At 39.4% G+C, this 22,377-nt stretch overlaps 4 protein-coding genes across 7 annotated transcripts in view; 2 read left to right on the top strand and 2 right to left on the bottom strand.

The window, feature by feature from the left end:
- Positions 1–82: 82 nt before the first annotated feature.
- LOC105270842 (uncharacterized) lies at positions 83–1,293 on the top strand. Its single transcript, XM_011312048.1, has 3 exons — positions 83–142; positions 296–346; positions 542–1,293. The coding sequence occupies exons 2-3, from the start codon at positions 299–301 to the stop codon at positions 1,013–1,015; spliced, it is 522 nt and encodes a 173-aa protein (XP_011310350.1). The 5' UTR covers positions 83–142; positions 296–298; the 3' UTR covers positions 1,016–1,293.
- Positions 1,294–1,306: 13 nt separating this feature from the next.
- LOC105270841 (activin receptor type-1) lies at positions 1,307–5,240 on the bottom strand. The gene is made up of 6 exons (XM_011312047.1): positions 4,956–5,240; positions 3,990–4,171; positions 3,669–3,861; positions 3,244–3,512; positions 2,492–3,132; positions 1,307–2,393 (listed from the first exon to the last, which is right to left on the bottom strand). Exons 1-6 carry the CDS (start codon positions 5,014–5,016, stop codon positions 2,021–2,023), a joined length of 1,719 nt encoding a protein of 572 aa, XP_011310349.1. The 5' UTR covers positions 5,017–5,240; the 3' UTR covers positions 1,307–2,020.
- Positions 5,241–5,350: 110 nt separating this feature from the next.
- LOC105270839 (PRKC apoptosis WT1 regulator protein) lies at positions 5,351–9,222 on the top strand. 3 transcript variants are annotated; one of them, XM_011312041.1, is made up of 9 exons: positions 5,353–5,554; positions 6,008–6,065; positions 6,172–6,320; positions 6,389–6,515; positions 6,756–6,852; positions 7,022–7,126; positions 7,358–7,398; positions 7,484–7,628; positions 7,759–9,222. In XM_011312041.1, the coding sequence occupies exons 2-9, from the start codon at positions 6,049–6,051 to the stop codon at positions 7,942–7,944; spliced, it is 867 nt and encodes a 288-aa protein (XP_011310343.1). In that variant the 5' UTR covers positions 5,353–5,554; positions 6,008–6,048; the 3' UTR covers positions 7,945–9,222. The 3 variants fall into 3 exon arrangements, with proteins under 3 accessions (XP_011310346.1, XP_011310344.1, XP_011310343.1); XM_011312044.1 differs by lacking the exon at positions 7,022–7,126 and having other exon boundaries at positions 5,351–5,554; XM_011312042.1 differs by lacking the exon at positions 6,008–6,065 and having other exon boundaries at positions 5,352–5,554.
- Positions 8,450–22,377, bottom strand: part of puc (puckered) — a 21,600-nt gene continuing 7,672 nt past the window's right edge. For both annotated transcript variants that reach the window (XM_011312045.1, XM_011312046.1), the window contains exons 5-6: positions 12,777–13,175; positions 8,450–10,415 (exon numbers count right to left, since the gene is read on the bottom strand). In XM_011312045.1, coding sequence (XP_011310347.1) covers positions 10,105–10,415; positions 12,777–13,175 — 710 coding nt within the window. In that variant the 3' untranslated portion in view covers positions 8,450–10,104. The remainder of the gene's footprint in view (positions 10,416–12,776; positions 13,176–22,377) is intronic.

Genomic DNA, 22,377 nt, shown 5'->3' with positions numbered 1-22,377 from the left:
AAAAAAAAAACACCCCAGCATTGCGTGTTGCGCCCTCCCTCTCTTGGGGTGCAGTACTACGATGCTGCTGGGGTCACTCAAACCCCGAGAACTGAGCCTCTACTTTAGTTACTCCTCTCTTTGGGAGACACGCGTCGTCAAGGTGTGTTCACATGATTTTTTGCACTTGAAAAGTAATTGTTATCCTAGGTAATTGATGATTCAAGGACAATTGAATTAGCGATTCGAGGTTTATATCGGAATATCTAAAATTATTGTTTTTTAGTGATAATTGAGAGGTTTTTTTGGTTTTCAGATAATGCCAGAGCCAACAGAAGAGCCTAGAATCGCATCCAAACAGTCGATTGTGAGTCTGATTAATAATTAATTTGAATTTTGTAATTACAGTAATTATTATGAATTATGAATAAATTGGTGAATTTATTTGATCATAATGAAAAATTAAATTGAGTGAATTACGTCAATTTCATGAATAAATAATAATAATATTTGTTATGGAAAATGATGGAAAAATGAGAAGAGAATGAATAATTTTTTCCAGAAGAAGGCATACATCCTTCTGCGATCGATCAAGGGAAAGGAGAGGAAAGTGAAGAGACCTGGACAACCCCCCAAGGAAGTAAGAAAATCGAAAAAAACAGTTGGTGATTACAGGGCAGAACGTCACCTGAAGACTCTTGCGCCGGTTTATCCACCCACGAAGAGGCGACACCCCTGGCAGATGGGATTTGTGATGCAGGAGTTCAGGAATGCAATGGGGAAACAGGACTGGATAGCCCTCCAGAGGCTGTTCCCCTACTGTGGCCCAGACTCGTGCGATTTTCAGGCCCTGAGGTTCACCTATGGCTTCCTCCTGAGCCTCTGCAGCCCCATCAGCAACGAGAGCTACTTCCAAAACTTCCTGGAGACCTGCATCGGCGGAAACGTCGAGACAACTCTCCAGAGGCTCATGACCCTCCAGACGATGCATCGACGAGGAAAAAGAAATCCTGAGGATGACGAGGACCAGGATTAAGGGATTTATTCACATTATTTTGTTATATGTGTATTTAATCTTCAGCTACATCAGCATTTGGTTACTTTCATCGATTATTTCTCGTAAACAATTTATTTATTGATACAAATGTGGTATTTACAAGTGTTCGGGGGCTGTTAAAGATCCTGGAGGAGATTAATTTACAGGGGATTAATTGGACGAGGGGAGGACTTCACGTGGGGAAATTATTATTAGAAAAACTCTTCTGCATGAAATAATGAATTTATACTGGAGCTTTAAAAATTCTCTGGAATTTTTATTCGAATTGTATTTTTTTTTATTTTATTTTTTTTTTATCAATGAATTTTCAAGTTTTTCCATTAAATTTTTTCGCACGTGATGTATCAAGGGATTAATGGCACCTGTACATGAAAATATGGTGTAATGAGTGGTGCATTGAGAGATTAATATTTGGGGCAGGGAGGAAATTCACTCGTCGTTGAGTGATATTTTGAATAATAAATACGATTCATCGATAAAAACTTGGAATTTCCATGGAATAATTATATCTTCAACTCCAACATTTCCCTCAATCGTCAATTAATAAAAAAACTATCGATTAAACTTAAAAAACACTGAAGAATATTTTTGCAGCCGATAAATTTTCCCAGAAAAAAGTTCTCCGGACATTTTCCCCAGAACTCAATAATTTCCACCCATCGTGATTTCGAAAAACTCATCTTCATTTCGAGGAAAATAAATTCCACTTTATCCTGCAATCCCGTTCTCTTCTCAAGATCAATTTATTGGATCAATTGTTCTCCAGAAAATAACGAGAGAGAGAAAAAAAGAGTAAAATCACACGAGACAAATATCTTCTCTCAATGCCCTATTACGAAAAATCAAACAATGATTAATTAATTTTTCTCTATCTTAACGTCGAATAAAATGAAGGATCGAATGAGCCTAAACCTAGTAACGAATTCAATGAATTAACAATAAATACTCGTGAAATATATTCAATTATTCGTTAATAATCTCTGGTCAGTCGAGAGGTAAGTGCACTCGTGTGTCGTTGGCTGCCAACTTGATGAGTGTCTTTTTGACACGTAGAATTGGCAGTCGGGCGGCGGGTTTACCGTGCCAACACTCGCGCATGAGTTTTCCCATGCCAGTCAGGGTTGGATCTGAGTGCCAGCGATTTGGGAGTGGTGGTCTACGTTGATCAAGTGATACGAGTTTACGCATTTCTTCGATTGATGGTTCCTGAGTTGTGCTGGACAACCACTCGGAGTATGGGGCTGCGTAATCAAGGGCAACTCCATTGCTAACGCAACGTCTGCACACCTCCCACATTATCAGACCCAGGGAGTAGATGTCGACACACCTAAAGCCCTCGAGGCACTCGGGATTTAATCTAATCGAGATTACAAAAATTATAATTCTTCCAGAAGTCGATTTTTGGGATAACGGATTAATTATTTAATGAAAATTATTGATTGTTGGAGTTCTTACGTATTTTCGAGGATCTCCGGACACATGTAGCGCCTGGTGCCCTGCCTGAGGTCAACTCGATCAGTGACCAATCTCTCCTGAGTGACAGCAAGTGCGAAATTTGAGATGACGCAACTGCCATTGGTCTTGACGAGAATGGTTTTGGATTTGAGGTTGCGATGGGCCATTGCAGGTTTGCCCTTGGTACCGTGGATCTCGGTGTGAAGGTAGAGGAGCCCGTTGGCAATCCCCAGGCAGATGTTGAGGGTCTGGTGGGGAGTCAGAGGCTGCGGTGAACGATTCAGGTGATCGTAGAGAGATCCCAGGGGATGATAGTGGGTGACGAGCCAGAGTTGTGTGCAACTTGCACGACTCGTCATGTCGCTACCCACGTATCCCAGGATATTGTCGTGCCTCGATGGCAGCAGTTGGGAGTAGACTTCAGTCTCACGGGCCCAGGCTGCCTCATCCCTGGAGAAATAAATTTTAACTGCAACTGATTCTCCATGCCACACTCCTCTCCACACCTCTCCACCGAAACCACCGCCACCACCAGCGCCCAGGCACTCCACTAAGGCCACTTGCTTCGCTAGGGTTCGCTGCACCAGGAGGGGCAGACCTGACCCTGAACCACTCGTTAAACTCCGGCCGTCGAGGTACTCCTGGGGAGAAAAAAAAAACGTCGGGATTTGTGAGAAGAAAAAATCGTCACGAAAATTTTGGTTTGGATAATTCAGGTTTAATAGGTTAAATAGTGGATTGATAGGACGTACTCTGAGGGTGCTGTCACCGGCAGCCGTAGCCCTCAGCTCATTGGGATGATAACTAGACGACGAGTTCTGCGAGGCTGAGGGAAAATGCAGCATCGATGGCTCCATTTCAGAATCAACGAGAAGTTTATTGCGTTTTGGCAATGGACGTTTTCTCCGGGTTCTCCTAGCTAGTAGACAAAACAACACACCCCCAGCAACCGCTGCCAGGCCTACTATCGGTCCCAGGATGGCGAGAGTGAGTTTGGCAGCATAATCCTCCTTATCAGGTTCTAAAAAATCCCATTATCAACTTTACTTTTTTACGGAAAATTTCAATCTTCCTCAAATCTTGAGATATTTTTGGAAAACTGGGGAGAAGAAATCGAGAAGATATTTCCCTCGAATTTTCACTGGATAATGAATCCCGTAATGAATGGAATAATTACCCAGACGTTCGAGAATTGGAAATGGTCCATCATTACAGTAATCACTGTAGCAACACTCGACGTGATAAAGAGCCCCGTGGCGACTGCCAGGCGCCAATTTATTGCATATCAATGGAACTTGATCTGGGTCTGTCGTACAGCCACGCTTCACTCGTTCCCTGCCATCGGACTCCCTAACCCTAGACTTCCAGCACTATCAACAGCAAAAAAAAACAGCCACACTCAATACAAATTAAAATCAACGAAAATTTGAGATAAATGGGGAAAAAAGAAAAATTCTACTTTCTACGATTGAAAAAAAAATTTTTTTATGACACTTACCGCAATTGCATTGTCACAAATAGCCCCAGGGCTTGCCCTGCGACATTCATCCCCTTCACATGAGTAGCAGGAATACGACCTGCGTCCTATACTGTTGGTTAATTTTTGGTCCAGAGATTCTGGAGGCTCTTCACTGTCCAGACCATTCGGCTCTTCTAAGAGAGGTGTTCGTTGACGTTCAGCTGAAAATAAATGATTTATAACAATTAATTGTAAAATTATAATGTTTAATCTATTTTACTGCAGTCTTGAGGGAATGGAAATAAATCAACAGCAAAAAAATGAGTGGAAGTTTTCCCTTGTGGAGTTTTCGAGGCATATCTCGGATTGTAAAAGAGATAGTGAAATCCTTCTCACCACCTTTTTTGTAGAGTGGAACGAGAGCTACAAAAAAGGTCTCACAAAAATTCCGATATCTCGATTAGATCCAGAGATATTGATGATAAACTCAATCTCGTTGCAGGTAATCTCTTCTATTGACACAAATAAATGAATAAAAAATTGAAGACATCATGAGAATTATTAATAACAAACTACGATTAATTATAGATTTTGAAGATTCGCTTATAAATTAATTGTCAATTAATTTGCGTGAATACAAGAAGTCTGGCGATAATTATTAATTCTTAATTCCGGAAAATCACTCGTCTTCCCCATAAATAAAACAAATTACGAGTATTGAGCGGAAAATGGAAGGGGAAAATCGACGTCTGGCCTATTTCTTCGATTGTCAAATAAAAAATAAACGGTGAAAATTCCACGAGAAGAGATGTCACGAATTAAGGGCCCAAACTCGGTCCCGAAATGCCGAAGAAAAAAGTGAAAAAGTTGAAAAAAAAAAATGATTAAAAAATCATCCGATGATTTGAGACACCCCCAGAGCCCTAACCTCAACCCCAGGTGATTACAATTCCCAACTCTTACCCCAGGGAATAAAAAAAATTGTGAATTCCACCCCCAACTCACCTGATCCAATCCTCAATGTCAACAACAGCAGAAAGTGCGTTATAAATACAACATCCGCCATTTCTGCGTTGTCTCGCGTCAAAACAATGGACCACAGTCTACACCATCGTCATGGACAATTGACCCCCAAAAATTCCAATCACCGATGACACCCCACGTCATCCCCACGTTTTTTACTCACTTCCACTATTTCTGGGTAATTACAACAATAGATAATTAATAAATAAATGATAACGGCGTGGCGTCTGGACTCGAGAGGCACGGATGGGAGTGAGAACTTGGATCAACTCATGGCCAATGGGAGGACTTCACCTTTTGAGAATTGGAAAAAAAAAATAAAATGAAATAAATAGCGAAGGCCGTCGTCCATGGAAACTCGCCATCACGGAGTGACTCGAAATCAATACACCTTTCTGGGCTCAGACACCTCTCGATTCCCAATCCTTTGTGCTGTTTTTTTCAGGCACTCCAAGGGATTTTCAGGCATTACCCGGGATTGACAGCTGTCAGTCCTCTCATCGCTCTCCGGGTGTCAATTCACCAGAGGATTTTTAACCAGATATTGGAGGTAATTGGGACGGGAGTGCGGAGAACTGGAGGTGAGTGTTGAGATAAGGGATTTTTATTTGTTATCGATTTCGGTTTTTTTTTTATATTTACTGTGCATTTTCAGTTGTTCAGGATTCACTGCTGCTTTTTTTTTTCGATTTTGTCTTTTGATTTTTTGGGAGGGATTTTGTCAGTTGTCTCTGACCTTCAGGATCTCTGCATTTTTTCTAGGGGTTGGGGGTGCGTCATTATTTTTACGGGCATTTTGGGTTTCATTACATCCAGGAAGTGGTTATTTATTTATTTTTTATAATGAATAGAGCGTTGATTTTTTTTTGGCAGTCGTTTTGATATTTTTTTATGGGACTTTCGGCCTCTGGGATTTTTGTTGGGAGTTTTTTTTAGGGGAATTGAAGTAAAATTGATCTGAAATGATAAAAAAGGTTTTGATGGTGAGGAGGTGATAATTTTTGTGTATAAGAAATGATTTTGTCAACGTCCAGGTGTCCGTGCACATTCAACCAACCCCAGACCCTTTGTTCAGATGTCCAGACATTTTTTGTAAGAGTTTTTTCATTTTTTAGTTATTCATTGAGTTGTTATTTCGAGTTGGAGATTTTTTTTTCGGGGATTTCTTTTTGGAGATTCAGGTGAAATTTTATTGCAGTGACATCACCGGCATGGCGTCGAGCTCAGTCAGTCAAGAGGATTTTGACAATGATTTTGAGTTCACGACGAGGAGGGCGAGGATTAGGACGGCCAGGACGAGAGTTGGGCCCCAGAGGGCTGGGGACATCACCACCATCAATTTTCAAAGTTCGTTGATTTTTATTTCACTTAATTAAATATTTTTTTTTTCTCTTGCATTTCTTTTTTGGTTTTAGAAAATCCCGCGGATACTGATGATCCTCCCATCTGCGAGTCCAGCTCCAATAACGTGTTGCCTCTGGAACACGATAATCAACAGAACAAACCAATAATGAGAAAACCCGAGAAACGAGTGACTGGTCGGTGAGTAAATTCTACGGAAAACCGAATGTATATTTCGGAATCCACTGGAGACAGCAAAATATTTGTTGAATCTTTTTTGTGAGGAATTTCAAGAGCTACAAAAAAGTTTCTACAAAGATTTTTCCATCTCTCTTACCTCTCGAGATATCTCCCAGGAACATCTCCAAAAAAAATTTCGTGTCGAGAGTCAATTGCTGAAAAAAAAAATCAACAACTCCTTAAACAAATTGTTTATTACAGACCAACACACATTAACAAGGGGAAACAGCAGAGGGACCGCAGGAAACTCCGAGAGAAACGACGTAGCACTGGAGTGGTCCATCTCCCGTCCACCGAGGTATGACGATTAAAATAAAAAGCACGGAATAAAAAAAAAATCCCCAGGAGTCTCTAAATGACCGAAATGCATGATATGTTTGGCTCTGCAATCAATAATAACGTTAGAAATTTGTTAATGATGAACAGCTCATTCTAACAAAATCCTATTAATTATTTGGATACCGTAGAGTACAGGAGGTAGTACTGGTGAAGATGAGGAGGAACTCGGTGGATGCCTCGAAACAAAGCACAATACCCACCATAATGAGTTTCTAGACCATGAGCTCATGGAAGTAAGTTTATTTTTTCTTTTTATTTGGTCATCTCCATCTGTCTTGTCCCATTATTTCTGGATTAAGGGTTGCAGGGTCAAGTGTAGATGACATTTTCATCCGGAAAAGGTCGAGTGAACGATCTGCCTTCTTCATTATTCTTTGCCATCGATTTTATTTCATTGTGGGTCATTTATCTCATTTTTTCGCCCGAGGGGATTTAATATTTTATGAACTTTGCGTCTGTTACAGGAGAGAAATGCCAAGGTTTACACGCAGAGGAGGAATAAAAGGTAATTATTAATTATAGAGAAGATTTCTCTCCACCAAATAATCAGTTAACTACTTTATTATGTATATTTTTTTTTTCAATTTCAGTCACTCGGACTTAGAGGCTGATGACGAGGAATTTGACTCCCTGAATCAATCAGACAGCATCAATCAGTCCGACGGTGCTCACCCACCCCTGGACACGGCCACGAGGCCACGGGTACCCACCCCCACAGGAGACAACACTCAAGAGGTGAAAAAAAATTAATTCCACAACAAAAAAATTTAAAAAAATTCAATAACAAGTCAATTACGGGAAATATCTCTTGGATTTGGAGATATGTGTTAGAGTAATTAAAAAAAATAAGTTTGTCTTTCTCCAGCTGTTCGAACGCGCCCAGGAGGAGAATCGAAGGCTCCTGGCCCTCCTGGAGGATCAGGACCATAAGATAATGGCCCTGGAGGCCCAACTGCTCCAGCAGCAACGAGAAATGGCAATCGAGCGCGAAAGGTTACGCGAGGAGAATGCAGCCCTGATCAGGGCCATGGCAGCCCTCGCAAGTAATTAATCCAAGAGAATGTCCTCAAAAATCTAATTAATCTATTAAAATTTCGCTTATCGATGTTTGGTATCTCGAGGTAACAGAGTTTAATTCGTCAAATTTATTTTTTTATCTAAATAACGTAGGATTAATTGAATTATCAGTTTGACATATTAAATTTTTATTCAATACAAAAATAATAATTCTGTACTCTTTGATTTGAGGATTTATCATTAGAGACTGATTCTGAAAGCATTCACAGATTGAGATTAATATTTGGACCTAATTGTCAGGAACGTTGAGAAAAAAAAATAATCTGATGTAAATACATTGTGAACGTGGTGGAGGCATTTGTTAGAGTTGATTCAGATTTTTAAATTAGATCGTAAGATTATGTTTACACTATAAAAATTCAGGACTAAAGGGACGAGGAAAATAATGTAGGATGAGAGGTGAATGCACAATCAATTGTTACGTTTCGATTAAACCGAGTGAATAATTTTCATCGAGGATAAATAAAAAAATCCCCAAATTAATCACAATACGATTTTTTTTTTGATTCATTTATCGTTTATAAAATCATCGAATTTTCGTACAATACGATTACAGAAAGTTTATACAATGTGCTTTTTATTCCAATCAATCAGTAAATCAATTTTCTCTACAGATAAATAAAATCGTTGGGACTCATCCGACAATGATTGAGGGTTCGATCGATTATAATTTGAGAAAATTAGAGCAACAGGTACTGACAATTATTATTCATTCCTTTTGACTTTGACCCACAAAATTCTCCATTCCCCAACGATTCCGATAATTTCTCACCAATTATTTATTATTCTCATCTGCTCCAAGATATGATTCAAATATCATTTTGAATTAAAGAACTCCAATTTCAACGATTCGACGAGATAAATCAATCCAAATAAAGACAGAATTTCAATTCGGAGACGTGAGGGTCAAATACCAAAAGCCCTTCTGATACCGCAAATCATTTATTTACACCCCTCCATAGACGATCATTAAAAAAAGCAGTTGAAACTAGCGAGTGATACAGCAATAGAACATCAATGAAAACTCTCGTTGAATGACGAGTTGAAAAGCGACTCCAGTCTGATATGTACTCATTACCCCTCAACAACCCCCAAATATCCCCTATCACTTATTGTCGCAACTCTTAACATAGGCCATACCCCTACCACTACATTAATAACTAATTACTCTCTGAAAACAATACACCTAAAGTAAGTCTCGTGTTCGAAGATACCACAAAATAATAAAAAAAAAAAAAAGAAAGAAAGAAAATCCATTTTTTCCAACGCCCACTGCCTCGAGCTCGATAGATCCATTATTTTTTGGTATAAATGTACATTCCCAACAGAATACTGCCATTGAAATAAACACCTCCCCCTCCCGCCCCTCAAAAATCCACCCCCAAAATTTCACGATTAAAACACCACTCGAGGCATTAAAAAACCCAATGATCATTCCCCTCAGAATCCAGTTAATCATTCATCCCAACACACGACTAGATCACGATGGTCTTTAACGAATCCACGTGGACCCTTAAATGCTAATAAAACAAGGAAATTATCATCTGGGGGAGGGGAAGAGCTTGTGGATTAAAACTAAATCATTAACGATATATTAATCTTTCGAAATGAACGAGTCGTTTAATCCCAGGTAAATCATCAATTGGAATAAATTCCTATGTTCTCTTTTCTATTTCCATTAGGATTAAATAACGTGATACCCCGAAGAAAAAAATAATAAACTACAATTAATTAATTATTACTCCATCAAAATCGGTTTGATTTCTCTTTAGGTACATTCTTGTGGCTTCCACTCTAATTATTCGCTCCATATAAGTACAACACTCGTCAACATTTCGCGTTATATTAGTCTTCAAATTCGTCGAGGTATAAATTAATAACTGAAAACACCTAGACAAGAGCACGTGTTTTCTCTCACTTTTATCATTTTCCCTGAACATCTGATTTTCGTGGAGTTATCATTTGTTTTTTGTTACCTGTTTATTGTTTTGTTTATCGATCAGCCTTTGCTCGAAGGCACATGGACATGAGTCCTTCATTGGAAAATCAGTTTTTGGGCTGCGAGGGATTTATCAATGAGAAGAACAAGACACGGTTTAAGGATATGTAGGTCAGGGCTCAGGGCTCAGAATTTTCAGACACTGCAGCCTGATGTTACTTTTTCGTTGGTCGATGAACGATTCCATCGGCAGGGGTGGTATCCCTGTGGCTCATCTGTGGTACTGTCTGTACTCGAGGCCTTCAGTCCCTGCTCCAGCTCCAGCAGCTGGCCCATAAAATTTAGATTCGGACTTATTATTGGTCGAGCATTTTTCACGAGTTTGTAGGCATCGACCATTGACAGGCCCTTGTGTCGCATTATGTACGCAATGGCTATTGTTGCACTGCGGGATACACCCGCCTGGCAGTGCACCAGGACACTGCTACCAGCTTTTCTCGCTTCCTCTGGAAAAAAAATATTTCAATTTTTATTATTCATCGATTTAACCAGAGAAGTATTGATTTATCGAAGAAATCTCAAAAGACATTTATCCTGGAGAATTTAATTGCCTAGAAAAAAGTTCTTTAAAACTTTCTCCTAGAGTCGATACTTTTCGAGATAAAAGGATAATTCTTAAACTTTAAATCTCGAAATTTCTTATTGCCTCACTCCAGAGAATTATTGATTGATAAAATATTTAAAAAATTGATATCAGTATAAAATCGATTAAGAGATGGAAGAGAAGAGAAAAATATTTTCTTCACGAGATGATCAATTGGTCCCGAGAATTTACGAAATAGTCAGAAAACCATTAATTCAATGTCTAAATTATTTCTTTCTCTATTTCCAATTAAACCAGCCCCTATCCTAATAACCGGATGAAAAAAAAAATAGTTAAACAAGTTGTCTTGTAACCCAAACAGCCGATTGAGTTACGTAATATGGGGGACGCTATCATATCACCGAAGACAGTGACTCATGCCCGGATCCCAATGCATAATCGTACCAGCACAATTTATTTGTTAAAATAAAACCATTGAGTTTTGGGCTAATTCATTACACTCGGTCGAGTCTAATGAACTTTACGACAAAAATTATTTGTGAATGAGGAGATAAAAGCCCTGGGGGGGATGTAGTTTATTTACAGTGTAGTTTTTCTCCTCTCATGAGTCGTCTGGCATCGGGGAACATCTGGGTTTCCAGTGGTGTATTAGAACGCAGTAGCATCTGGCATGAGTCAGAGGGGAAAAAAAAGAAGAGGGAGAATAAAAAAAAAGTGAAAGGAGCCCGTGGCGATGATTAATTGGGTATCAACCCCCTGTATCGTTGCTGACGTAATGTTCGGGTATTGAATTGTTTTTGTCTATCACTCGATCCTTACGTCAAACCCGAATTTTTTTCATTATTTTTCAAAATTACCGCGTGAAAAAATATTGAGGATAACTAAAATGTGAGAAATCACCACAATTATTGAGACAATCCAGTGATTATGGAAATATCAATGGTATTTATTCGTTGAATATTGAATTAATGATCAAACGACTTGTGATTATTAGACTAGAATCGTATGATGACTTCTGAATGGATAAAATAAAGGAGAAATTAAGGGGAAACGATAAAATAACGGGTCAATTACGTGAGCTCGACGACGCAGTTCGTTATAACGGAAACGGGGCATAACCAGTCGTATCCGGTGGACCATTGACTGAACGCACACGATACAAGAGACTTCCCATTCATGAAAACACCATGACTCACTTACGCACACCAAAATTGTCCCCCTGTACTGCAACCCCCCTTTCCCCCTTGCCCCTATTTTTATGATCTTTGTTGTAGTACCGTGAGGGGGAAAAGGGGGACAGGAGGGGTCGGTGCCCCCCTATTTTGTGAGGCTCATGTGCAACTGGTGGAATGCCGTTGGTAACCGTTGGGGGTTGGCAAAACGTGATTTCTGTTATGCTAAATCATTGGGGGACAACCCCTGAGTTTGAGTCACCTGATTTCATTTATTACCATTCACTTAATTACTGGACGCCTCACATTTTATTACTTGTAATTATTCATTTCAGTGAGGCATTTATTTTTGATTTTTTATATGAAATTTATACCATAATTCAATAATTTCGTAACTCTGATGCAGTAATTATTTTGTGAATCGGTTAAATAATTGAGTGTCTGAAATATTTTTTTAGGAGAGAGTGGGGATAGTTTTGGGGAATGGGGGTATTTTTTGTGATAATATTTAGGGATGGGTGAGAATTATTTAAACAATTTGAATTGTTCCATTCGAAATTTCTTGTCATCAACCGATTAATTAGACCGTAAAAATGTTGATGACGGATGGAGCGGATACGGTTGATTACCCCAGTTGAGCATTTCGGCACTCCCATCCCTTCCATAAAATTTTCAGTAAATAAAAAGGCGGGGCAAAATGGGATTGTGAATGATAAAATTCGATGAGTGGAATTTCACAGGTTTCTTATCGCTGATTTATCTCGAAAATTGTTGATCTGAGGGGAAAACGCTACATGACTTTCTTGTAGCCAATTAAATTCTCCACGAAAAATGTCTCTTAACATTTTTTCGAAAAAACACAAGTTCTCGAGATGCATCGATCTTCAGCAAAACTGAAATTCAGCCCGCCTCAATCCACCCCTCATTTACAAAGTTTATTTCTCAGAAAAATATTGATTTTAGGAAAAAATATCAAGAATTGTTTTTTCTCGGGAATTAAATAAACTAGAAAAAAGTTATTTAATGTTTCTATCTCAGACCAATAATTCTCGAGAAAAGTCGTTAAATCGGAAAAAAAAAATCAAACTCACCGATGAAGTCAAAAGCTTCCTCGAAGTATTGCTTGAGATTCTGATGTCCTGAATCGGTAGCAGGTATCTGTCTGTACGTTATTCCCCTTGCTTCGTGATATCCGGGTAGCTGTGAGGTGACGTTGAGTACCCTAGTGGCACCAAGGGCTCGTAGAAGCTGTAGGTCAGCGGCATCTCGCCCATTTCCCAGATAGAGGAATGGCAGGACTCTGGATGCTGGATGATTGTCGATGTCAGCTGGTTGGGGGGTTGTCGGTTGTCCCATCATCACGGGACATCCTGGACCAGGACTTGTGCAGCCACTCACTGCAGCTTCTGATGCTGGGGGGGTACTTCCCCCTGGCAGGAGCGTATCCTCGCAGAGATCTCGGTGTCTCCTGTGGAATTCCTTGTGCCCTCCTGCAGAGAAAAAAAATTTTTTATTCCAATTCCCCGAATCATTGCCCCCCCATCATCCCCTGAACGCCAGATGTATTTTTATCTCCCCCAGAGACAAAATGAACATTTGTTTCCTGCGGTGAAAGTTAATGTCAATTTTTACTGGTGAATTTTCAATGAATATCTCCGAATTGAGGGCTCGCACGTTAAATTTCATCTGGACCTTTTTTCTAGGGCAAATCAAGAGCTACAAAAAAGGTTCCACAAAAATTTCGCTATCTCTCTCGTATCCAGAGATATCTCTCAAAAGATGACAACCCTCAGATCACAATTGTTCATCAATTTCTTAGACAATAAAAGAAATCCAATAAATTAAATATTTAACGATCAAGCAAATCACTTGCTATTCCAGGAAGTGAATTAAACTCCAATTCTCTAAACACCAAACGAGGACAACACGAGCTCGTATTATTATAGTTGACTATAATAACAAAGTGTCCGAGTGTGACTCATCCCCGAGAGGAATAATAGTTCCGGAATTTGTTCGTCTTTTCCCCCAAAATAAATCCTTGAAATTCTCAACAACATACCCCATGTCTCGATATTCTCAAGAGGCACGAGCCTGAGGACCAGACAGGGTGCCTTCTTGATCCTCATCCTTGAATTTGGAATTTTCCTGGTTTGTCGTTAAATCTCGTACCACTAATTACGCGAGTTATTCACTTGGACAATTAACTTTTTCGATGTACAAGACAATGTTTATGGTTTGCCCTTTGACGAAAGACTGGTTGAAGGAAAACTATGAGCTGTTGTGCCTCACATGAGAGACCGAGTGGTGAGTCATCCACGTCTACTACCATTGGACCTTCTAAATGTGACGTCACGCCCAAGGGGTGGGGTAAGGGGGAAAGAGGGGGATGGAATGACGGAGAAACACGGAAATGTACGAGGGGAGTATTTCGCGCCTCGTCCGACCAGATTTTCCCATTTTTCCTTTTTCTCATTTTTTTTTTCCTTTTTTTTCTTCCTTTTACCCCAACTCAGTCGTCAAAATTCAAATACAAGTAAAAGGCTTTCTTTTTTCGTGTAGCTATTTTTATTATTTAATTTGACTATGAAATAACTCGGATTATTGATTTCATCCCAATCCTGGAAATCACTCGGACTCACGCGATTTTTTATTTCTTGTTTATCTTTATTTCTGGAATTGACAGTTTTTATTTTTTTCGTTTATTGTTGGTTAATTGGTTTTGTGTAATTTTTATTTAGAGCTAGGGGGAAAAAGACGCATTGCCGATTTTATCCTTGACTCACCGCTTTCTCATTTATTTTCTCATTTCGCCGATTTTTTTTTTGTTTTTTTCAGATTATTTATTGTTTAATAGAATTTTCGGCACTTTGTTGATGGTTTTCATTATTTTTTTTTCATTTCGTTTTGGTAAAGATCGTCTTGTTATTGATTTCCCCCAATCACTCCTTCTCACGCGATTAATTTTTCCCGACACGCAGCCATTTTTCACGAGAGAAAAAAATTCCAGAAGGACAAAAAAAGGGAATTTCGTTATCAAAAAAAATCGCTTGGATAAAATCCGTGGAGTCGAATTTATCGAGATGAATAATCGGCTTGTGGTTTTTTTTTGTGAAAAAAAAAAACAATTCAGGGGCATGAGAATTCGAAATGGACTGATTTCATGAATAAATGAAATAGTTCGCAATAGGAATATGAATTGTCATGGTAAATTCCGCCTGAGTGAATCATAATTATGTTAAAATATCGAACAATGGGTCATCAGTGGCCGATACTGTCCAATTAATCGGTGATGCATCGGATTTAATTAGTCAGAGGATTTCGATGGCATTACTAATCCATTTCTCGATGGAAAAATGACGAAGGTTTTTAGTCCTTAAATCGACCTCGAGAAAGATCATATCTTAAAATATTCCAGTGCGTCAGAATGGGGTACATCAAGGGGGAAATGGAATTACTGGGGATTTTAAAGTTGTCCTTGAAATATTGCAGACCTGGATAGGTATGATGAATCCTGACACCTAGACATTTCTCGATAAAATTACTCATAGGCCCCCAGAGATATTTCCACTGGTCGTTGAATCATCGTTTATTGTTTGAGGAGAGTGACCCATACCTTTCCCCCTAAAAGGAAATTCCAGGTGATTTATCCGGGAGTATCTCGGTACCCAGAGGATCTAGAAAAATCTCCATAGAAAAGTTTTTGCTGAAAATTTCAAGAGCTGCAAAAAAGCTCTCTACGAGTTTTACCCTATCCCCACTAAATCGAGAGATATCGCGCAACGAGTAAAATTATTTCAATACTGCAATTATTTCAATTCCATTTTTCAGGCTTCACTCTTTCGCGAATATCTCGGAATGTGCAAGAGATACGGATGGGAGTTCCCAGTCTTTTTTGTTGGTCTTGAAATTTTCTACAAATGAGGTCTTAATGGAATTTTGATTATCTGTGATAGACACAGAGATATCAGAGAATAAGAGTAATTTTCAATTGAAATAAAATAATCACGTGCCGCAACCGGATAATGACCCCGGGAGTCGTTTACACAGTCAAATTTCCCCATTAACCCGTATTTTTATCTCTCAAAACGTGAGACAGAGCAAAAACCAGAATTTCATCGCAATTGAACAGGCAATGCACCTTGATACAGCGATAAATGGTGAGTATGAGTCACCAGAACACCTGGAAGTGACCCTGAATTACCGATAATTCTAATTAAAAATTTATTCCAAATTTACCCAAATGGCCATTCAATTTCACGAGATCGTCACCGTGAACCTCTTTTTTATTCATTTTATCCATGAACTCTGACGTTATTCAAGCTGATATTAACCACAAGATTCCATCAATGAATCACTTCCAAACCCGAGAATACGCGCATCGCCTGCATAATATTTGCTCCACGTGTATATTGTATTATTATTTTTTGCAATTGCAATGCGCACATGGGGAATTCTCGTCTCGTCACTAATGAAGAACGTTTCTAGGAACAATGAGTGTTGATTAATCACGAGGAAAAGAGCACAAGGCCCGAAAAAGAAGAAATCAGTAATTCCCCTCCGCCCCTTGCTTCACAAAAAGACAATAATTTATCAACAATGAGTCATGAGAATAAAAAGTCGAGTATTTGTTTTACGTCTTGAAGTCGATAAGATTATTATGACGCGCAACAAAATTGGCAGGTTTTTCCTCGTTCTTTTTATTAAAACAATTTTTGCGATTGCGGGAAAGTGATTTAGGTTGAATTAGGTATTGTCGGTAAATTTGTGGAGATCGAGTTAATCGGTGGAAATAGTTATCAATATGTTCCTTGTCAAGCCACCGCACAAGTGCACCCTCTGATTTTTGGATCGAATTGCTTTTGAAAAGGTACAATTCATTTTTCCGAATGACTGTGACACATTCTCTGTCCACACGATAATGCAAGGGAGGAAAAGCCCAGGGGTTGTTTCCCACAGAATTCGAGGGGAAAAATCATGACTCATTTCACTGCGGCTGATAGTAATCCCTTTATCCTGGGAGAAAGATAGGACTGGGGGAGGAAAAATCTCGAGGATGAATGATGTTGGCTTATCGGGCGACTCGGTTTACCTGTTCGTCGCGCAGTCGATACAACTGTTTTTTAAATCACGTGTAGCTCGGAATCTTCCGGAGATCCGGAAATTTTTGTGGGGAAGATTTTGTGGGGAATTTCAAGAGGTACAAAAAAGTTCCTACAAAGATTCCGGTGTCTTCGTCGGGTCTGGAGATATTTCCAAGGGAGTGAAATTGATTTTTTTTCAATTTCTGGAGAGAACTGCTTTTGCTTGGGCTTCCGTTTTTCACGAATATCTCGGGACGTGAGGGAGATAGCGGAATAGTTGAGAGGACTTTTTTGTAAATCTCGATTTTCTGCGCAAAAAAGGTCCTACGAAGTTTTTTTTGTCTTTGATAGATCTTGAGATATCAAGCGAAAACCAAAGTTGGCTGCTACCGCTGATTTCGAATTTCGCGTCGCTGGGTGCGTGCGCAGGATTTCACCCACAGCGCCGCGAAATCCGAAAGGCTGCGGGGTTGTGACGTCAACAGGGCTTAAAATACCGATTGTTTATTGAAATATTAATAACGAATTTAATTAAATGAATTTTCCATTGTGTCGGGAAAATGGAGTCGTAATATCTCTCTATGGGGTATACATGCGACTCATACCCACGTGTTGGCCAGTGCCACGAATAACCTCGGAATCACCCAGCGTGGAACGTTGGTGAGTCACCAAAAAACGCGAGCCCAAGTATAATGGGAATCTCGATGTTCCTGGCATCTGCAGAAAACCATCTCAAGGAAATTCCACGATTTTTCTCGTCTCTCACGATTTTTCCTGTCTCGAAGGACAATCAACGCGAGATGATTCACCAGTTAGAATTCACAAGATTTCGTCAATTACCTGTCAAATAATACGACCGCTCGCATTACCCATGTCCATACCAGTTGTAATTCACGTGTCTTTTTTTTTTATCACTTTTATGGAGCATGACAAGCGGATAAAATTTATGTCACGAGTGTCGTAAAATCGGGAGGAGTCGTGAAATTATCTCGAGGCGGAGAACATCTTCATGAATTTTCATTGATCCCTTTTTTCAACATGAATTTAACATCTCAAATAATTGATAAAAAATTTGAATTCTACTTCGGAAAATTATTTCTCTCGAATTCGATTGACGCAATAAAATTCAATATATTAATATATCCATATTATATTATATTAATATAATGATATATTGAGGAATTAATCCATTCATTGCGGGATAAATATTTTTCTGTCCATTTTTATGACGATAAGAATTTTTTTTTTAATTCAATTTGAGTGAAACGTAAAATGTCGGCAAACGACAATATCCCGACAGTCCTGAGGACGCTGGCAAGGCCGAGGCGTATTCGAATGACTATTCGACATGGAATGCCGGAGAGCAAGGGATTTCACTGAAAAATATCAGTCGCTTGAAAACTAGTATCAGATTAACGTCCACACCATGAATAATTCCCCCATTTTATCCAACAAAATCACCGCATCACTTATGAACATCTCTTTGTTGATATCATTGATACCCCCAGCTATTGCACAGACGATGAATCATTCGTTCTGAAAAATTAACGCACAGCATCCGCGATCGCGAGATTCAAATTATTATTTTTTCAGTGATAAGATGATTTTTTCACGCACCTCCAGGCCCAGCAGGACCCACTATATTTCATGCCCCAATTATTACGCTTTCTCTGAGATGATTAGTTGTTAAAGAATTTTTTCTAGCGATTTTTAATGGAGGGGTGAGCGATTTTGCTGCGCGGGAATTTTTAATTTTAATTGCGCGGATTTTTTTTTTTCGCGGGGGGAATTCGCGGATTGGGGGTGCGGGGAGATTGGATTATTTTTAGGGGGAATTATTTAGTTGTTGATATAATTATTTATTTGTTGCTTAGGATGGAAGCAAGTGAATCAAAATGCCAGAGATTGGTCGTTGGCATGGGTGAGTCAGAGTGAAAGTCGCACAACGTCCAGTTCTACGACGTTATTCAATGCGGGAGAACGCTTCTACTGTACCCTGCAACTGAATTATTGCATCTCAATTTTTCGCGGACAGATGGAAAATTTTTGCAGACGTCGGTGCAGAAATTTTTGCGGATTTAATCCGGGAATTGGAACCCGAGAAATTGATGATTTTGATTTTGAATGCATTATCGGAGAATAGCACTGAACCTGAGGGAGATACGACAATTTTTGACAGAACCTTTCTTACAGGTATTTTTTCATTCTACAAAAAATGTCTGGAAGAAATTTTCTGTATCCGTGTTAGATCAAAAGATATTCTCAGAAAACTCTCCTCCTGAACAGATCGACTTTTTGCTCTTCATCAAATGAAACATTCCGATAATCATCGATTTATCTCGAAAACCGTCGATTTCAGGAGAAAGTGTCAAAGGACTTTTTTTCAGTCAACTAAATTTCCGTGAAAAAAGATTCCCATGTGTTCCTCTCTAAAACCAATAGTTCGCGAGATTAATCGACAATTAAAAATATTGAATTCGAATAGATCATCTGATTGAGTAATTCAATTATAATTTTAATTAGGTCGCATCCTTAAATGTCTTCTTTCATTAAAAAAACGACAAGTTCTCATGAAAATAGTCTCTTCATTTGATGGAGTGAGCATATGGGGCGAGTGTTGGAGACAGGGTACAGAGAAATAGTTGGAAGTGGTTTTGGAGGATCCATTGTAGTTACCGACTTCTGTTCTGGTTGGGGCATCATTCATCGTTTTGTCAGTGTGACGAAGAGGGAAACAATGATGGGGGGGTAAAAACACGTCATACACACGCGGATTGGTATGAATAAGCCCTCGAGCTTTAACCCCCCCCCACCCACCGGTGAAAATCTTCTCCCAGAGGGTCAGAATCAAAAAAGGGCGGGTGCGTTAGTCATTGATACACTTTAAACCCGAATGACTCATCGAGTAATCGTAATCGACAGCTGATCCCAGTGTACCAGGGGCCCGAGAATAATAGATAATTATTTTAAATTATTTCAAATATTTATGAAATAAAATTCTTCAATAATCAATAAAGAAATACGGGATCTCTCATATTAATCTTCATTGATTAATTAATTAATTAATTAAAAACCGTTAGTCCGGGAAAATTTTCATTGACTCACGAAAAAATCATCAGATTTCTTTTCATTTGGAGAGTGTAGTTAATTATTTTAGAGGAAATGGCGATTTATGGGAAATCATCATCAAAATGTTGTGCGACAAAAGGTCATTGACACACCTTGGACTCAACGGGGTCTTTATTACGGTAATAAATCACATGGCAATTGGGTCTGAATAAAAATAATTGACTGGATCAACTGAATTAACGTGAAAAACTCAATGGGATGACATTGAAGTTGTTTTCATTGAGAGTTTCATGACTTCCAGTAATGCAATTTGCATGAATCAAATGCATTTGACCTCCCGTGAATTATGATAATCACATTGCGACACGTTCGTCTCCCCGGGTTATAAATTTATCTCTTTTTATTTTTTTCAGTTGAGAGAAAAATAAGTGGAAGATGATGTGAATGATTATCTGGTTTTGTTTGGGCTGAACAATGGGGCGCATTGTGCTTGAGAATTGATAAGGACCCCCTCATTTCCCATGCCCCATGGATCGCCTAATGTAGCGGAAGTGTTGATAAGCCACACCGGAAATAAAAAAAAAATCCCTTCACTGGGCTGAATATTACGTGACGAACCTTTTGCTAACGAATTTTATTTTTTGATATTGAATCAATTGAAAATGGAAATTTTTTTTGCAATGTTTGGCAGCGGATATCTCGCGAATCAGAAATGATAAAAATACACGGTGAAATGTCATCGAAAGCCCTTTCAATTTCAAATGGAAAGCCGTGAGAGCGGATGAAAGTGCAGGCAACAACTCATCGTGGTTAAAAAAATAAAGAAAAATACCTGAAAAGTTATGTGTAATCGTGGGACAGGTGTCGGGTGCCCTAAAACCGTCCGAAATCGTCGGCAAATTCAAAATCGTGTGCCAAGTCACTTGAAAAGGGGCGAAAAAAAAAAAGGAAAAAAAGAACCGGGACACGACCGAGGGCCAGTGAAAAGCCAGTTCTCTGACTCATCACCAGAATAAAATTTACCGCCGGCAAAATAAACTCAACCCCCTGTGTTTACCAGAACATATGCGCGTTATGTCAAAATTCAATGTTGCGTAACGATCTAATTTTGATATTTAATCGTCAATCGAGATGCGCATCGATATTCAACGATGACTCAGAGACCAGACGCCATTGGACCGTCTGATATGCATCTCCTCAGCCAACTATTGCCCATCTAATGACAAAAAAAAAATCCACCCCTAGGGGTCAAATCGTTACGAGTGACAAGACGCCATTGCACAATCACCAATGGCATCATCTTGGCGTCAACCCCGTATCGATTAATCAATTCAATTTTAAAAAATCGAAAGAATCGTTTCTGATAACGATAGCATGACTTTTTGGTCACGTGCCACGTGATTAATTATTATTCAATTGCCTGTGATGAGTAATTGCGATAAAATGACATAATTCGAAATTTTGAAAATTCTTTGGAAAATTCTTTGGAAAATTCTTGAGAATTTTCTCAATTCTTAGGGAGTGGAGAGAACTATTTTTGAGGGATAAGAGATAAATTTAGATGGACAATTGTTCTGAGAATTGAGGGATTTTTCCGGGGAAATTATTTGGCTGTCTGAGCAGCATTTACTCGGTGAAAATTATTTTTATTGTCGATGGTAATCCCGGGATGACTCAGACTCGACAAAGCCAGTCCATTAGGCAGTCCATTAAATCAGAAACCCTCGGGAAAATTCTTGTCCCATCATTGAAGGGCAGACATTTTTTTTATTACCAAAAAAAAAAAAAGGAAATCTGCCATTCTAGGAACTGGGAAATTCTGGGAATTTTTCCCTCGAATATACGGACCAGTTCCAAGGGAAAACTCCACCCCGCGCGCAGGTGCAGAAGGACTTTTCCCAATTGGAGGGGAAAATTTCCAGGAAAACCATTCGGAAAAATCCCCCCAGAAGATTTCTCAATGTAAACTCCAAATTCAGTTCCGATTCCCGCAGTTTCCGTTAATTTTCCGTACAAAAAAAAATTCATCCCGCAATCCCCAAAAATTCCAAAGCGGGTGTGCCCTCCCCTTCAGCCCCACCCCCTCGCCGCCCGTCAAAAAAAAATCTACGCAACATCAGCACCGGAATTAACTCGAGATTACTCACACCCCAATTTTTCCAAAAACTTCAACGCCCCCTCCGCCCCCCTTTCCGCCCCCCTTTTAACCCAGACTCAGAGACAAAAGAGAAAATGTTAAAGTGGAGAGAAAAATTAGTTGGAGTTGTGCGCAAATTCAGCCGGGGCTATTCACGTCGTCATCTCGAACGTGAGTCATTCCTATGAATAGAGGATCCCCCTTTGCCCCACCCCCTCGAGGCCCCACCACCCCGCCACCCACCTCGTCCACTGGTCTCGGAGAATGTTCCCCACCTCTCGATCCAATACACCTCCCACTACAAAAATTGTTTCTTTTTTTTCTTTATTCAAAGCAAACGTCCTTCATCGTACGCGCACTCTTTTCCGGCACTGCCCCCCTTCCCCCTTCTATGTACCCCGCCGC

This window comes from Fopius arisanus, unplaced genomic scaffold, assembly GCF_000806365.1.
Source record: "Fopius arisanus strain USDA-PBARC FA_bdor unplaced genomic scaffold, ASM80636v1 scaffold00096, whole genome shotgun sequence".
NCBI lineage: Eukaryota > Metazoa > Arthropoda > Insecta > Hymenoptera > Braconidae > Fopius > Fopius arisanus.
The sequence above is the reverse complement of the archived record's forward strand: the minus strand, read 5'-3'. Positions and strand labels throughout refer to the sequence as shown.

Coding starts and splice junctions, on each gene's coding strand:
- LOC105270839 (XM_011312041.1), top strand. Junction 7,127..7,357: donor TAGACCATGAGCTCATGGAA/GTAAGTTTATTT, acceptor CGTCTGTTACAG/GAGAGAAATGCCAAGGTTTA. Junction 7,399..7,483: donor ACGCAGAGGAGGAATAAAAG/GTAATTATTAAT, acceptor TTTCAATTTCAG/TCACTCGGACTTAGAGGCTG.
- LOC105270842 (XM_011312048.1), top strand. CDS start 299: ATGCCAGAGCCAACAGAAGAGCCTAGAATCGCATCCAAACAGTCGATT. Junction 347..541: donor TCGCATCCAAACAGTCGATT/GTGAGTCTGATT, acceptor AATTTTTTCCAG/AAGAAGGCATACATCCTTCT.
- LOC105270841 (XM_011312047.1), bottom strand. CDS start 5,016: ATGGCGGATGTTGTATTTATAACGCACTTTCTGCTGTTGTTGACATTG. Junction 3,862..3,989: donor TTTGTGACAATGCAATTGCG/GTAAGTGTCATA, acceptor TGCTGTTGATAG/TGCTGGAAGTCTAGGGTTAG. Junction 3,513..3,668: donor TCCAATTCTCGAACGTCTGG/GTAATTATTCCA, acceptor GGGATTTTTTAG/AACCTGATAAGGAGGATTAT.